At 39.2% G+C, this 18317-nt stretch overlaps 1 protein-coding gene across 1 annotated transcript; it reads right to left on the reverse strand.

The window, feature by feature from the left end:
- Positions 1-10803: 10803 nt before the first annotated feature.
- On the reverse strand, positions 10804-13278 carry LOC149803462 (uncharacterized). Its single transcript, XM_089951422.1, has one exon. It carries the CDS (start codon positions 13231-13233, stop codon positions 11755-11757), a length of 1479 nt encoding a protein of 492 aa, XP_089807548.1. The 5' UTR covers positions 13234-13278; the 3' UTR covers positions 10804-11754.
- Between the last annotated feature and the right edge of the window lie 5039 nt (positions 13279-18317).

Raw genomic sequence — 18317 nt, forward strand, 5'->3', positions numbered from 1 at the left:
GGAGATCGCTAAGGCGTTTAGCGAAATTTATTCACGATCTCCATTAACATGGCCGAAGCTTCTCCAGGTTGATCCAGGTCGAGAATTTCTTGGCGCGGTTACTTCACTGATGAAAAAGAATAATGTTAAAATCCGTCGCGGTATTGTAGGTGTTCATCACAATCAAGCTATCGTTGAGAGATTCAATAAAACTCTCGCGGAAAGATTATTCGGATACCAGTACACGCGTGAATTTATTCAAGATAATCGATCTCATGATTGGGTAACAAGATTACCTCACGTGATTAACGCACTAAATAACGAGACAACGAGAACAATAGCAATGAAACCTGCAATTGCAATTACAAAACCAAATATACCCCTAAAGCGAGATTCCACAATTCCGCCTGTGCTAGGTAGCGTCACGGTCAGGTATTTATATAAAGAAGGCGAGGCCGAAGGAGGAAGAAAAAGAGCAACTGATCCAAATTGGAGCGTTACAACACATAAAATATCCGCCGTAACAAGATCATCGGGAAGACCGGCAATTTATTTCCTAGATTTGCTAGCGCCACAACGCGGATTTACCAAGGAGGAATTACAAATAATACCGAAAGATACTCAACTACCGCCGGCGTCATTAATGTGAAACCGAATTCTACCTAACTGAGATAATTTTCTTACTCGAGACACGGCCAAATATACCAAATTTGACCAGGAAATTCTATCATCGACGATCCAAACCTGGCCATCTACGGTCAATCCTTGCGATGAGTGTATCGTTGTTGCGTAGCCTAATTTCCATGGCGATCTTTCTGCGTTTATCGCGTCATTAACAAGATTAATATCAACAAGAATAATATCGTTCAGTACCAAGATCTTTTCCTCTCCGCAAGGTAAAGTAACACTGATATTTTGTTTCCTGGTATCAGCGGGCCTGTAACACAACGGCACCTGCAATGTTGGAAATTTCTCGTAATGAAGCTTGAATAATATTTCCTGAATAACATCACGAACAATTTTCCTACTAGCAACGATCAAATGATCGGGACGCCACAAATTAAGAAAAATATCCATCGGAGTCTCGTCGATTATTCTTCTCATCACGTCACATTGAATTTTATTCGGTTGTAATCGAATTAATTTCTTAAATTCAGTCAGTAAAATATCATCGGATCTGTAATCAGCGTCGATTTCCTCATAATAGTCAACAAAGTTCCTGAGCCATTCGTGAGGAGATTCACCATCAATAGGATCAGGTTGGCCATGATCTCCGCACATTATCACGGCGGTATTTTTTCCCTCCAGCCAGATCAGGAACGATTTTAATACAACCAAATTTACTGTGCAAATTTCATCAAATATTATAATTTTGTTGATATATTTATTTCCCATGCGAGCCGAATCCCATAATCCACCGCTGTATTTGAAATAACTATGATACGTACCAGAATCAACGCCGCGTTGCCTTATTTCTCGCGCTAATCTGTGAGTTGGAGTCAACACTATCATATCGGATTTCGCAAATAAATTTATCGCTCTTGTTGTTTTACCGCTACCACCAGGACCATTCATGTAAACGAATTTGTTACGTGAAATTGGATCAAATGCAGATGCAGCCGTCGATATTTCCTCAAATTTATCTCGATGAAATTTATCGCAATCTTCGACATCGGCGTCCTCACAGTAATCTAGGATATCCTCGTTTTTTATCCTCCAAGTTCCCCAAGAGCCATCGGAGATTAAATTCTTCAGCCTATACTGATATTTCTTATCGATATAAAACGAGTCCGTTGCGACCGTTACCGCGATATCAGAAAATTTATTTATCATCGACAGTAAATTTATACTCACATAAGCGAGCATCGATGATCTCAAATGCGTATACTGCGCTGATTCTCCGTCGAGATAAGTGATTACGGTACCCAATTTTTCTCCGTCAATGATAATATTTTCTCTGTTACAGAATATCCCTCGCGATACTGTATTGGCAATAATAAAATCCATCTCGGCATCGTTGATAAACAATCTAGCGTGTCGGTGTTTATGATCAACGGATCCTCCTTGAGTAAATTTGCCAATTATTTTTCTTCCGATATCTTTCGCGTTTTCACAATCCGTCGGTAGCCACACCTTAGTTTGTTTCCTGTATGATATAATCGCCTCGCTCACCGTCAATGATATTAACATCGACGAATCCAGCATATACCTCAACAACACTATGGGAACCCATCTGCGTTGAGATAAATGCCGACCGAACCAAATATAACAAATTTTATGTAAATTTTCAGCAAACTCAAATGAGGTAACATAAGCGAATCCGGTCATGACAAAATCTGGCAACGGTCCGTTAATTGCTACCCTTGTCATTTCGTTGGTGGGATGGCCAAATTTAGCAAAATAATCCGCACAATCTCCGTATCCAAGAAAACTTCCAGGATAGCACGCGCTCATATCAACGGAGATCATATCTTCGAAGTAATATTTGGTATTCCACAATCCGCCATGGCCGTATTCGATACAGCTAAGTTGAATATCAGCGAGGTATTCATTCCTTGTGGGTTTCCACGAGTTTCTTTCTCTGGCAGCGTGAGCAGCAACAGACGGAACAGTAAAACAATTTGTCAGTAACTGATCAGGATTTGACGAATATTTCACCGCGATATTTTTCATAGATTCATGTAATTTTTCATCACGGTAAATATCTCCTCGCGGCAAGATAAACTGATCATATTTTTCTTCGCTCGAGAATAACCAAACCGATATCGGATCAGATGCGGCTAATATTTTGATATATCGGAACATGGCATCAGCGCCTTCCACGGGATAAAATTTAACAGCGCGATCTCGCGGGAATATCATTACCGACTGCGACCACGCATGTGAATTATGATCAACAATCTCGATTGGAACTCCTTGAGATCTATACGGCGACGAATATAATATTTCTCCTGATAGCGTTTTCACCGTGATAGGAAATTTAAGTTTCTTGCTCAATACAGCAACATCGTCAATCGATGCGCCATCAACAACTGTCTTTGCCCATGAGTTAATTTTATCCAACCTCAACTGAGTCAATCCGGATCCACGACGAGCGTTTTTCCTATGCTCGATAACACGCTCAGCCACGCAATTTATCATCGGTGATTCTTTCATCGCAGGTAGATTTTTCACATCCGGGTTGTTATTCAGCCGATAAATTCCATAAACAACAGCGCTAGATGGATACGCCCTAGCATAATAAGGACCATCGATTCCCAATAATAATCCTGGCTTCGAATTTTTATCAAGAACGACGTTTTTCTTACCGCCACGCACGGGATCTCGTTTATCGCGAATAATCCAAGTGTCGTCAGGCATTTGTGCGATGAATTTTATTCCGAAGATAAATCGCTCTTCCTTGTGTTCGAATTTTATATGCTCGATTATCTTCTTGGCCCGCTCCAGATTCATCGTAGCATCAACAGAGTTAGTTTTCCATGTCGACCAAACATGAATCCCCCCATCATCGAGGAATTCTCTCTTGGCACGATCAACCTCAGGTATGATATATTCTGCCTCATCAAGATCAAAAATATCCATTATTATATTTTAGACAAATGTTTAAATTATATCATGCAATGCAAATGGATACCAATCGGATCAACAAAATCATGCGACAAATCCTGCAGAGGCGAATATTGTGGCGCTCACATATATGCGATTCGACGAGGCAGTAAAGGACCACAGCGGTGTTTAGTTTGCCAAGTTGGCACTCGAGGAAAGACACGATTGTGTTTGTCCTGTGGAGGGAAAAATTATCGAGAATTGCTCAGATATTACAAAAAGAAATCTTCCTCGGTGATAACCTGCGAAGAGGATTATATTAATCGATTCAAGGCAAATTATGATTTAGACAGATAATTATTATATAATGGAAATGAAATCGACGATTCCTGCAATGAAAATCACGCACGAGTATAGATCTCATCCAACTATCGAGGGTTACGAAGCATCATCGGATGGTACCGTCAGAAATATCAAAACAAAGAAAAATGTTGGTTTCGTTTGTAATTCAGGTTATCTCATATTTACTTTTGGTCCAGCAAAGAGAAGAATTGCGTATTCCAATCATAGGTTTGTATACGAGTGTTATTATGGACTAATAAAAATCGGTCTTGTTATCGACCATATCGATGGAAATAAACTTAACAACAAACTATCCAATCTTCGCGCGGTTACACAAAGCGTAAACTGTAGATCCGGTAATTCTGGCAGGCACCCTAAATACGCCAAGGCCGTCAAATCGATAAATCAAGCAACGGGCGAGGAGATGATATTCGAATCGATGACTGCCGCTGCGAAATATTATGAAATTAACTCACAATCGGTGAAATTTGCAGCAGAAAAAAAATATAAAGCAACATTTTCATATAATCTCGGTGAATGGATCAAATTCTCCTATATCCCAATAATATTCGACGAAGAATAATTGAATATTACAAAATTAATATAACATGGATGAACAGAATATAAATAACATCATCGAAGCCATCGATGACCTGAGAAAAAAAAATATAAATCTTCCCTCGGAGTTTGACACGAATAAAATCCGATCCGAATTTGAGACGATTGTTCAAGGGAAACTTGAATACAAATACACGCTACCATCCGAATACAAATTAATAAAGAAAATTCAGATTGCGATGTATCAATCACTTGCGACAGTCAGCGATGATCGCATCGAGGATTTCGTTAAATTATCGACGCTAGTGGAGAAAGCTAGATTGATTTTATCCGACGAATATGAATCAAGAAAAATTACAAGCTCGCGTATCAGACAACTGAAAAAACTTGTCGATGAGAGCAAGGCCAAGGAAATCGCAGATTCTTGAATTTTCCTGAATATTTTCCGCAAACAACAAAAAAAAAACAAAAATTAAAAAAATATATTAATTTGAAAATTTCCCTGGATTTTATTTATTTTTTTGGCTTGTTTTTCCCCGTGGACAGATTTACGATTTTACCAGTAGATTGATACTTATCGTTTCCCCGCGTATATCAAGCAAATTTCCTTTCTGATCCGTTAGTTTGAAATTTATCCTTGACAACAATCGATTGTGGCATCGCTGATAAAACGGATTCACCGGCTCCTTTATTATCAAATAACCCGGAGAGGCGCTAGGTGAAAACGAATACAATATAAATCCCTGCTGCGCCTGATTTGACTCTGACGAATCAACATTGTAGCTGCCCTCGACAACATCCGCGTGAAGATAAATCGCGATAACTTCCGTTATATTAACGATACCTGGCGAGATATGCCGCCCGCCTTTGGTCGGATCATTATCGTGTCTGAGAAACAGCGCTAATTGTTTTTTCTCTGCCCACGCGGCATGTAATTTCGGAAATAACTCATCGATAGTATCAGTGACTGATTTTCTTAGTTTATCAACGTCATAACCAGGAAATTTGAAATTTGGTAGCGTTTCCTCGGTTAATTTATGTAATTCCATGAATTTTTTCTTATTTCCTGAATTTTTGGTCAATGTAAATTTGATAATAGGAAGAATATAATCGCCGATTGATATATCGTCGATGATTGCCTGAATGAGCATTTTATGATAATATTCAAGATCATTCGCAATTTTATTCAAACTTCTCACGACCCCTGGGAGAAATTCGCACAATATTGATTTATTTTCAATACATTCATTGAAAAATGATCGAAATTGAAAAAGAAATATTTTATGTGCTCTATTAAATTCGCTGATGGGTTTTTTTACATAATCACCGTTTATTGGGGTTGTTGTAATTTTTTTATATTCGCCAATATCTACCACTGTATCCGCGGGTGGGATTTTGGGAAGAGCCAACCATGAAATATATTCCCCTCCCCTAGAATTAAAAGAAAACACAATACGATCGCGTTTATGCTGCTCCATGAGATCAATGGCCTTATTGATTATATCAAAGCTGGATGTAGGGAATAATCCCGAATCCTCGTCGGTGACAAAGTCGGATTTTTTTGGTTCGGGTTGCCTTGGTAAATCCAACGAGGTAAACCCGGGAGTTGTATCATCCGATGTTTCCGCGGGTGGAATTTCGGGCCAACCTAATATGGTCCTAATCGATGATTGGTAAATATCTACCATATACGGCGATTTCACTTCTATCATCGATGATGGCGTTGGTTCGTGCGCAGATATCTTTATTCCCGGAGTAGCATCGCCGGTTATATTTGATATTCTGGTGGTAAATTCCTTATCTAGCTGATCAATTTCGTAACTGCCTGTTGGTATACCGACATATATCCAATCAGGTGTTCCATCAGGTTTGTTTTTGTTGGCAAAAACAAGTGAATTATTCGATGATAATTTACCGAATGACGTCGATCTAACATTAGGCCAGCTGTTATAGACACGCAATTGCGTTAACGCAATTTCTTTGACGCTGATTGGTGTTGGAAAATTGATGCTAAATTCAGGCTTAGTTGAGCTTAACGATATTAACGTTGTTGTCGGCGGTGTCGTGTTTGTCACTATCTGGGCTAGCTCGGACATTATTAATATTCATTTGTTCAATCTCGGAGTAAATACCGATCATTGCCGAAAATTCTAGATCGGAGATAACGCCGTCGTTGAGACTCTCGGAAAGCAACGATGATAATTTCGAATACGCGTCGTTGACCTTGGATAGTTTGTTTTTGTACAACGATAATTTTTCATTCGCGCATGATGAGATTTTTTTCGCTACGATATTAAGAACACCAGCGATTGTCGTTGTTGACGAGATTATTATTGTTGCTACGATCGGCGCGATTGTTGTTACCGCGGATAAAATTATCCCCGCGCCGGCGACTATCGCGGATACCGTGTACACAGCAACATCGATGGCAACTAATCTACGCTGGTATTTCTTTATTTTTGTTTGATACTCGTCTAGTAGTTTTTTTAGTGAATCCTGCCATGATCGCGCCTGATTGTAACGGTAATCCGATGCGGTCATTTATTAGTTAGTTTTCAATCAATTGCGGATCGGTTTTCCGTTTTCAAATGATCTAAGGTCATCTATCTCAGCAGCTGAATCTACCGTGACAATTACGATCGGCTCGAGTTGACCAATATTTTTCCAACCAGATAAATATTCGAAAATTACAAAATAATGCACTGGTTCCGTGGTGGTTCTATCCGGTGGCGTTAGTGTAAAAGTTTCAGAGTGATCTTTATCCATGGAAATAATGAAAAATCCAGGATAATATTCGTAAATTTCATGACGATTTGCCTTCACGTTAAATTTTGTTGACCCCGATATAACATAAACTCGATATACACCCCGAATTTGCGCGATAAAGGTAAAAGAATCATTATCGGGTGTCCAGGTAATATTTTGTGTATTCATCATAAATGATACATGACAAGGAAGATCTGATGTTTCTACCTCCACTGGTACGTGAATTAGCGCTAATTTTGAAATATCCAACGGTGATATTTTTGTGTTGATTTCGTCAATTTTTTTAGTCGCATTGATAAGATCCCCGCTCAATTTTGATATTTCACCGAGGTAAACGAATCCGTCGACTTTTTCATTCGCTAATGCGCGTACCGCGTTAATTTCATTGTTAATTTTAGTAATATCCTCGTCGATTTTTCTTGTTTTCTCGCTGAGATCGTTATGTGATGTTTTATCGACTTTTTCGTTTACGATTTGGCGTACCGCGGAGGTTTCCTCGGATATTTTAGTAACATCTTCGCTGATTTTTTTTGTTTTCTCGTGGAGATCATCGTGTGATGTTTTATCGACTTTTTCGTTTACGATTTGGCGTACCGCGTTAATATCATCGTTGATGGATTTTGTTTTCTCGTCGTGTGATGTTTTATCGATTTTTTCGTTTACGATTTGGCGTACCGCGTTAATATCATCGTTAATTTTAGTAATATCCTCGTCGATTTTTCTTGTTTTCTCGCTGAGATCGTTATGTGATGTTCTATCGGCTTTTTGAAATATTAATGCACGTGACGCTTCAATATCTTTGTTGATTTGGGCGATATCCTCATTGATGGATTTTATTTTCTCGCTGAGGTCGCTGTGTGATGTTCTATCGGCTTTTTGAAATATTAATGCACGTGCCGATTCAATCTCTCTGTTGATTTGGGCGATATCTTCGTTTATTTTCTTTGTTTTCTCGGTAAGATCGCTGTGTGATGTTCTATCGATTTTCTGACCCATCGCGGTATTTATTTTGGTAATTTCCTCGTTGATGGATTTTACTTTCTCGCTGAGATCGTTATGTGATGTTCTATCGGCTTTTTGAAATATTAATGCACGTGCCGATTCAATATCTTTGTTGATTTGGGCGATATCTTCGTTTATTTTCTTTGTTTTCTCGATGAGATCGTCGTGTGTAATTGAGGAGGTATCAATGAATTTTTTTATATCCTCGTCGAGTTTTTTATTGAGATTTTTTGATACCTCCTCGAGTTTTTTAAGATCGTTAGTTAGCTTGGTAAATCTTTTTGTCACTCTGTCCTGAAGATCGTCGTATAATGCTTTATCAGCCTTCAGAAGCAACGTTGCTGATAACTCTTTGTCGGATTTTTCCACATCCGCGATATTGGCCTTCAGGGGTAACTTCGCTATAATATCGGCGATATCAGCAATAGATTTTAATACCATCTCCGATTGACGAGTAAATTGACTAATATGATCATTATATTCTTCTCGCTTGATTATATCAGTTATTTTGACATTGCTGGTTTGTAATCGCCCTTCGGTATTTTGAAAAACATCAACTTCGCCAGGGTCCACCTCTGACAGCGATAGAAGATTGTTAATATCGCTCTTGGTTGCGAACTTTGATAGATCGACGTCAGTCACTTCTGCCTTTTCCTTCCTGTAGATAAATCTACCGTAAATATCAACCATGATATTTATCTACGGCGTATTCAAATACAATTTTGTGATACGGACCGGATGATTTTGAAATTGCGTCAAGAACATTAATTGACTCCGGGCCGCATATCGGTGGATCAGCTAATGTTTGTGTTGGAAGAGTCGAATACCAAACCGGAAGTCTCAGCGAAGACACATAGTTGATAAATTCATTTGGCGGTGCTAATCCGTACGAATCAAAATAAACGACTTCGCGAGGATTAATCGCGTAGGCAACCCAGTGTGTGCCAGGGCCGGTATTTTTATCGAGATTAATTATTCCTGTCTCGGTAGAGTTTGGTTTGTCTGGTAGTTGATCTCGCATAAATACGCCTCTGAAAAATTTTTTTTTTTTTCTTTGCTTCGTTGATTAGATCTAAATTTGAATAGGCCGTGCTAATCTTAGGCCGGATCCGTATGGGGGGCGTCTTAGATAAAGGCCGGATCCTTTTTGTTGTTTTTGCATCATTTTCGCGATTATGGGAGAGAGGAGGGGAAATAATCCTCCCTTTTTTTTACGGTACCTCCCTCCGGTAACTTTTCTTGTTACTGTGGAACCTATTTGGGAACCTATACCTGTTAGCGCGCCTAATCCTAGTGCCTTTCCAATCATCGGAAGAGCCAATTTCGCTAGCCCCAATAGAGGAAGAAATCCGCCTGTTTTGACCATATCTCTGATGGCGCCTATGGAGAGACTCACATGAACGCCGGAATTCGCTGATTTGGCTCTGGTAAATCGTTCACGTTGACCTCTAGTTAGCGATAGTTTGTTAGGTCCACCATGAATTTGATCGTTTTTCAAGGTTAATTTCAAACCGATTCGTTTTTCTGTTGCTGTTTGGAGTTTTTTTATCTGACCCGGGGTCAGAGTTACACTGACGTGTTCGTATGGCATATTAATAATCGCTTAATCTAAATTTGGAATTTGTCACATATTCTCGACAGGAGCATCGATGACTCTCATTCTGCCACTGATGCCTTCCAGTATCATTGTTCTATCGCTGAGGATCACCGCGATGGCTCTTGCTGGTCCACCTGTGTTAATTCTGGCTTTGAAATGGATATCGACAACGGATTGTTTTACCAAATCGAGATGCTCCAGGGAAAAGTAATAGATAGGATAGCGAGTATTAAAATCCAACTGTGATATTTGCAATCCGGTATCGATATTTTGATCGCGGCCCATGAAACTTAGCAAGCGATGATACGCGCGGGCCGTCGAAAAATTTTCAAAATCGATGGCTATTTCCTCGGATGGCTCTTGCTGGCCGTTTATTCTCAGTGAAACGTTTGTTGCTGCAAATTTGTCGAATATCATATGACTGTGTTCTTGATCGTATATGTTTGCGGCTTGAAGAGCAACAAAGATGTGTCTAGGTGCCGAAACACCTTGTTGTGACGCAATTCGCCAGGTAAATATTCCGTTGATATTAACATCGCAGGAGTCGGTCATCGTTGTCAACCAGGACATGACGGATTTTCCGCCTTGATTCATGAATGATAATAATTTTTCTTCCTCGAGCATCGATGGAACTATCGCTGGCATCCACAAGGTAAATTTTTCAAGGACAACTTTACCGACATTAGCGGCATCCGCACTAGCTTCTCGCCAGATGGCTTTGTTACTGCCAGCAGCGTCTCGAACGAAAGTTATCGTGTGTTTTGCTCCGTAAATAACTTTTCGGAAATGCCTACAAAATCCAAAAATGTGAGATAGCGGAATTGCACAGGAAAATCTTAGTTCATTCTTAGTCAACATAGCTCTTCTCGTGGCAAATCCAAGGTTATAATTGGGATTTACTTTTATCATCACACTTTCGACGTCGGCGTCATCGGCACCGACAGTATGTTTTTTCGGTCTCCTGGCTTCATACTGGACATGATCAGCGGTATTAGAGTTATCTTTGGCGAACATCATACTAGGACCGGCCGACCTGGTAAAATCATCCGAGTATCTCGCTAGGCCTATAATCGTCGTTGCTATATCAACGTTGTCCGTAATTGATTCGATTTCTCTTCCGTCGATCATATAAGTGGCACTCTTGAATAAAGCCATGATGCCGTTATTGACGAATCCGACTTTAAAATGTTCGCCAAAGTTGGTATCGTTTGTCCTAATAATTCTCCCAACAACCTCGATATATGCCTCAGATGGAAGAAAATATCTTGTTGTATCGTGGACTTGAATTTCCAAGCGATTATTTGTATTTGGGTCAACTGCATCGTACGAGAAATACTGGAAATCTCGCACGGATGTATCCCTGCCTACAGGCTCGTCCATGTCAAACACTTCATTTGACACTTGTGCGAACATTTATTATTAAGAATATCATCTAAAACGAAGACCGCTACCTGAAATGAAGCTTGTATTTGCTAGATTTGTCTTAGCAATTTCCTTTGCTAGATTTGTGTTAGCGACTTCCTGCGCTAAATTTGTCTTAGCGACTTCCTGCGCTAAATTTGTCTTAGCGACTTCCTGCGCTAGATCATTTATTTTTTTATTTGCTGCGTCGTTTATGGCTTTACTGATTTCGGGCGGCATTTCTCTGGTGATAGGCAATTTGACGGGTTGTTTTTTGCGCATTAAATTTAATATTTTACTTTTGACAACATTGAAGCCCTTGCTGGCCAAATTACCGATACCAGAAACGGCAGTCTCGCCGATCTTTCCTATTGCTTTTAACCCGAGCTGTTTGATCATGGGTCCAATTTTAGGTATTATTCGCGTAAAGAGACTTCCAACAATATCGCCGAATCCATTACCGTGGATATATCTGTATACGGGCAATCGAGAGTTTACTACGCGGACCTGTCTGGGTCTGCGTTGATATTTGTGAACAATCATGTTATTTCAATTGTGTTGTTTTAATCGATGAGTTCATCGATAAGTTCCTTGTAAATGTGAGAGTCGATGACACCACCGCGGAATAATCGCTGACAAATATCTGAGGCTTCGTTGATTACTTCGCGAGAGTTATTTCCAGCTCGTTTTCCTCCGATTAATACCTCGAGGCGAGATACATCGTTGACAACGCTGTCAGGGCAAACGGTATATCCACTTCCTATCTTTGGTTTTAAAAATTGCGATGGCGCGTCCTCGAATTCTTCTTCTTTATCGGGTAATTCTCTCACAGCCTTTTGAAATTTTTTGAATCCGGGGTGATCAGGATCGATTTTCTCTCTCCATGAGGCAAAATACACAGCGGGAACCCATTCCTCGCGGGTATATTTTTCAAAGGCTGCGGGACGTAAATATTTGCCCTTTTCGTCGTAACCGTATTTTGCAATTTTGACCAGGTCGCCTTCATTTAATCTTTGAATTCCAGTATTCGTAAAATCTTCCTCGGGTCTTCTTCCAGCGATATTAGAAAATTCCATCGGTCCAGTAATTTGAGTAGATGCATATTTCTCAAATTGGACAAAATTCACATCATCCCCCCTGGCTTGAGATTTACCAAATTTTAATCGGTATATTGCCTTATACCATTTTTCTCGTGAATTATAAAAATTTGATCCCACATCCGTTAAATACTGATGTCGATCATCAAAGCTGCTCCTCGCAAAATATCCGAGTTCATCAAGATTATTATGACTAATTTTGTATAATTCCAAATTCATTTTGATAATTCCACCTTCGTTAAATTTATCCTTTATATTTGCAACAGGATCGGTTCTTTTTTCCTTCTTTTCTTCCTTTAGTATTTTTTCTGGTTCTTCTTCTTCTTCTAGTTCTTCTTCTTCTTGCGCTTGTTCTTCTTCCTCCTCTTTTATTTGTTCTCGTTGTGCCCGTCTCCTTTGTTGTTCTTCCCTTAATTTTTCTACATACCGCTCCTTCTCTTCTTGTTGCGTTTGTTCTTGTTGTAATTTTTTATCTTCATCTAATTCTTCAATAAGTTGACTCATCCTCAATTCTGCTTGTGTTTTCTGCAATTGTTCTCGTTGCTCTTGTTCTCGTTGCGCTTGTGCTCGTGCTTGTGCTTGTGCTTGTGCTTGTGCTCGTGCTTGTGCTTGTGCTCGTGCTTGTGCTCGTGTTTGTGTTTGCACTATTCGCTCCGGCAATAATCGAGTGTGTTCCTCAATATCTCTCGTCATGGGAATAAGCCCGCGCTTCCTAAGTTCCTTATCTTCCTTTTTATCACCGTATGCTACTTGCTCGATCGCTCCAGTGACTGGACTCAACAACTTTGACGATATTTCACCAAGATGGTATTGCGAATCTTCGTAATCACGAACCTTTGTCTTAAATAATTGTTTAGCCGGGATAAGTTTCCTTACTGCCGCTAATTGCTCTCGCGCTAATTTGGCAGAATGAGGCTCTCCGACTCTGCTAGCTTTCCGACTCATATTATTTTCAACTATATTGTTTTAATGCGAGGTAAAATTAGGATTAGCAGCCAAACTTCGCAAACTTCAATTTCTCCTACCCCCCCCCCTAAAATCGTTGTCTGAAATCATTGAATTTGCACACAAAAAATTGCAGTCGGGAGTGAATTTACGCAAATTAATTCTCGCAGGAAGGCTTATTTTTGAAATCTGAGGCTTCTACGGAGAAAGTTTGCGTAGGAAGGTTTATTTGGTCTGGAACGTCTGGTCTGTAGAACTTCCCTGCTGCTCACACAATATTGTCCACACACCATGGAATCTGTGCCTTGTAATTTCACATTATTGAATCGTGTCGTCTAGGCATTTCTTCTCATAAAGTCAATGATGTCGTCTTCCAAAGGTGGCAATTGATACGAATCAAATTAGTCCACACAACCATCACGGGAAATGTAGACAGCTACCCAGTGGGTTCTTGGGAGATAACTGTTGTCCGTGTTGATGACATAAGCTTGATGGTCTTGAGGTTTGCGATGAGGCAGTTCATCTTTTACACACACGATATGATTCCAAGAAACAGTGTAGGAACTGTGGTTCAAAAGGTAATAAAGTTCCCAGTGATCTATTTTTTGTTTTCTTTTGAGCTTTTTCACAGGTAATGATAAGTCATCGATTCAATCCGAACTTTTTGACTGAAAATCTCTGGCAAGTACCGTATCTTCGCTTCGTCACTGTACTCTGAGTCAAGAGAGTTTAGATGTGATGAATCTCTAGAGGAAGCAGTGGAGGAGAGGAATGTTCACGCAAGTCTTTATACCACTGATGCAACACTACTTCTTCCGAGTTGAGACTCCAAGCTTCGTCCAGATACTCGTCTATATTTTCTTCTAGACTAAACATCAGACATTTATCATGTTGAATTTGACTGGGATGATCGTCTCGACATCCATAGCAATCTTTATTGATCAATTCAATGATTTTATCCGCCACGTCTTTGGAAAACAGGAGACTAAATGCCGTTCTTGTTCTGGCCATCTTGACCTCGTCTTTGTCTTGGGGTTATGCTTCCACGGTATCATCCCATTCCATTTCCAAAGAGTCTCCAGTATTCAAAGAGGGATTACAGTCTTCCATTTCTTCTAAAAATCTAGAATGAGTTCTCTCAAACTGTTGATTTCTATGGTGTTATCGAATTCGGTACACAAGATGAGGTTCACCGTGTTGTTTATGGGTATTGACTTTGCAAACTGAAGTTCCACACGAATTTGGCCGGATTTTATAGGGTGGAAATGTCCCTCGTCGCTGCCTTGGCCTGGAGTGCAATTAAAGGCCCACAAAGTATAACAATCTGCATAATCCTAGAAAGTTATGCCGTGACTGGTGTTGGTTCCTAACTGTCCCGTGGCTACGTACAGGTAGGTACAAGTACGATCTCAAGTAATTCTTCTTCTCGTCATTAAAGTCAGGTTCGAAATTCCTGGTACACAGTGTCTAGCCATCTCGACTGACTTCCTACTTGGACGCATTGTAGTGCTGAAACGCAAAAGAATTTTCCTCCAAGGTTCCCTTGAAGGCTGTATTTATGACTATACCAATGATCAAACGTTTGGGTAACCGTCCTTGGAACAGATGATCTTCGATTATAGATTGATGTCCAGCGAGAATGGTGAAAGTTTTCACTTCCACGCGTCGTATCAAATACTTGGTGGCCGTTCTGCCCAAAGTGCGACTGATGCTGTTTCCCACTTTAGGTAACACTTCCACACGTCGTACGTAGAGTCTAGCTTCTTGAATGACTGTTGTGTAATAGGCAGACTCAGCTATCAAATGGAAAGCGGCACAGCTACGATTCAGTCTGAGGCGGACATCCACTCCGCTCTGCAAATATATCTCTTGCAACCACATGTCTAAATGCAAATGATCCATCAGTTTTAAATTTGTGTTGAGTCCTTTTGATTTTATTTCGTCGACTTTTGAATCCCACATTGTGGTTGGGTTCTTTATCTGTAATCAAATCGGTATCGCTGACTTAGCCTGATGTGTCAGGACTCCATACCGCGCAAGAATCCCGATGATTGTTCTTGGCTTCTTTTCCGTATGTCAAGATATTTTCCAGGTACGCTTGGTAAGGGTAAGTGTCCATGCTGCTACTGACCAGTTTGTTATTCAAGTACAAATCCACTCCACTGAACAAGGAATGCATGAAATTGTTGACGGGGGCTACTTTTTCTTCGTCCCTTATATCGGGACCTTCCGTCCATCTGCCGGATCACATTCACTTTCAATTACAAGTAACTGATATTCAGATCGATGTAATCTTTGGGCTGTGCTTTGATTTCAACTAAACAAGGAATGAATGAAATTGTTCACGGGGGCTACTTTATTTTCGTCCTTTATATCGAGACCGTCCGTCCATGTGTCGATCACTTTCACTGTCAAGCACAAGTAACTGCCATTCAGATCGATGTACTATATGGGCTACCCTTTGGTCTCAAACTCAATGGGAACTAATCCCGAGTCCATGGCAGAGGAGACGGGATGAAATTCGATCATTTGGGATTCTTGCATCGTCATCATGGTGGGTGACGTGGCATATAGATCCAGTTCCGACTTGGAACAGGCGCAAGACTATCGGTGCATCATTTCTTTCCCTGTGTGTGGTTTTTCTAATAATCTGTTTCTGGACGATATATTCTCAAATATTCATGTCTTTGTGAACATCACAATTTCATATACCGCTCCGGTGGCCAAGTGGTTAGAGCGTCCGCCTCGGGTGCGGTAGGCCGTGGGTTCACTCCCCGGCCGAGTCATACCAAAGACTTACAAAAATGCTACATACAGCTGCCTCGCTTGGCGCACAGCATTAAGAGTTTAGTGTTAGGACTGGTCGGCCTGGTGTCAGGATAATGTGACTGGGTGGGACATCATGCTACATTCTGCAACATGATGCCCCAGTGCTAGACATCACTATAAACTGTCACACTTCAGACATCGTAGCGATATGACTGAAAAATTGTTAAAGCTACATTAAAAGTTCAAATCACACACACACACACACACACACACACACACATTTTCATATATGTTTGTTTCGTTTATGGATAACATCGTATCATGACTTCATGACGTCAATATATAGATTCATGATTTCATTTAAAGAACAAAGCAGTTTCGTATCTGTTCTTATCACATAGCAGGTATAGTTTTCCTATAGTATGTGCAGTTTCATATTTTTTATATTACCACACGTTAAAATATTATTGTATGTGATTGTGATTGGTCCAAAAAAGCCCATGAAATCATTGCGAAGTGTACTTTAATTTGTTTGCTTGTGATCGTGGGAAAACTTTTTTTAACTCCTCCTTCTAGAATGTTTTGTTTTCAATGACCATTTATGCCCGCCACAAGGGTTTGTTATGCCATGTATAACAGCATGAAAAATGACTCAGACCCAAGACAAAAACAATAAAAAAAGCAACAAGTAAAACTATGACTATTGCTTGTGTGGGGAAAGGCCATATATACGTAGTATGAAATCTACCCTTTTTACAAGAGTTGTTTAAAAAAAAATAACTTGCAGAAGTAAATAAACTCGCCTCTGTTCACAGAAGAATGTGGACATAAACCGGTCTCCAAACTGACAGAAGTTTGTCCAATCACTGCATATTTACGCGGTAAATACGTGATGCAATTCCGAGGCAAAATAAAATTTGTTTGCATATTCTGTAGTCTACTGTTCCAAATCAAACACTGAAAAGATCCTGTCACAAATGCATTACAGTAAAAATGGGAATTTCTGCATCCAGTAAACCTTCTATAACATGAAGATCGCAATATTAATAAATGTTTAATTGTGAAAGTGACATTTTAAGGCTATGTAAACATGGATAGTCAACTGTACGGGTACTGCATCAAACAATGCAACATAAATCACATTGGACATTCTGTGCAGAAAAATGATTTTGTCTATGTAAAAGTTCTGTTATTCGGAAGGACGCTTGTTTCTTTGATTTATAATTTGTAAGAAAAGTGTAATCCACTTTTGAACGACAATACTAGTTCAACTTTGGTTGGGACTATTTTTTACGCACATCAAATGAAACGTGCAACATCTGTCAGAATGAACGAAATTATTCGTTCTTCTTTCCATCTAAATTATTCCACTGAAATAAACACTATGTGATAGAAAGAATCTCAAATGGGTAATGATTTAATATTAAATTTATGAAACTCGTTGAATAATGTTCAACTAGTTTCATAAATTCAATATTAAATCATTACTCATTTGAGATCCTCTGAGTTAACAGTTTTCATATTTGATGTGCTGAAAAGAATATGATATTCTCTCTGTATCACATGTTAATGTGCATAGTTAGCTAGACAACTTCGAGTAAAAACCTTCTCGATTCTTCTTTTTTAATTCAATACATCATTGAATATCAGTATTTAGTGTGTATGTAGACTACTTCAGTGTTAGTAACATTTTTCTTCTTCTGCTCTCTCTCTCTCTCTCTCTCTCTCTCTCTCTCCACATCAGTATGAACAGATCTTAATATGTGTCATATGTAGACCCCCTATTTTACATTTATGCAATCAACGAAGTGCCGTCAAGAAATGCCTACAAAAGAAATCAAAACAGCACTTCAGGCATTAAATTGGTATAGTATAGTGTATAGTATAGTGTATATTATAGTGTATAGTATAGTGTAAAGTAAATTGGTATAGTATAGTGAAAAGTATAGTGTATATTATAGTGTATAGTATAGTGTATATTATAGTGTATAGTATAGTGTAAAGTAAATTGGTATAGTATAGTGTATAGTATAGTGTAAAGTAAATTGGTATAGTATAGTGTATAGTATAGTGTTTATTATAGTGTATAGTATAGTGTATAATATAGTGTATATTATAGTGTATAGTATAAAGTAAATTGGTATAGTATAGTGTATAGTATAGTGTAAAGTTAATTGGTATAGTATAGTGTATAGCATAGTGTATATTATAGTGTATAGTATAGTGTATATTATAGTGTATAGTAAATTGGTATAGTATAGTGTATATTATAGTGTATAGTATAGTGTATATTATAGTGTATAGTATAGTGTATA

This window comes from Sinohyriopsis cumingii, chromosome 3 (assembly GCF_028554795.1).
Source record: "Sinohyriopsis cumingii isolate HCF-2022 chromosome 3, ASM2855479v2, whole genome shotgun sequence".
In the NCBI taxonomy this organism is placed as follows: domain Eukaryota; kingdom Metazoa; phylum Mollusca; class Bivalvia; order Unionida; family Unionidae; genus Sinohyriopsis; species Sinohyriopsis cumingii.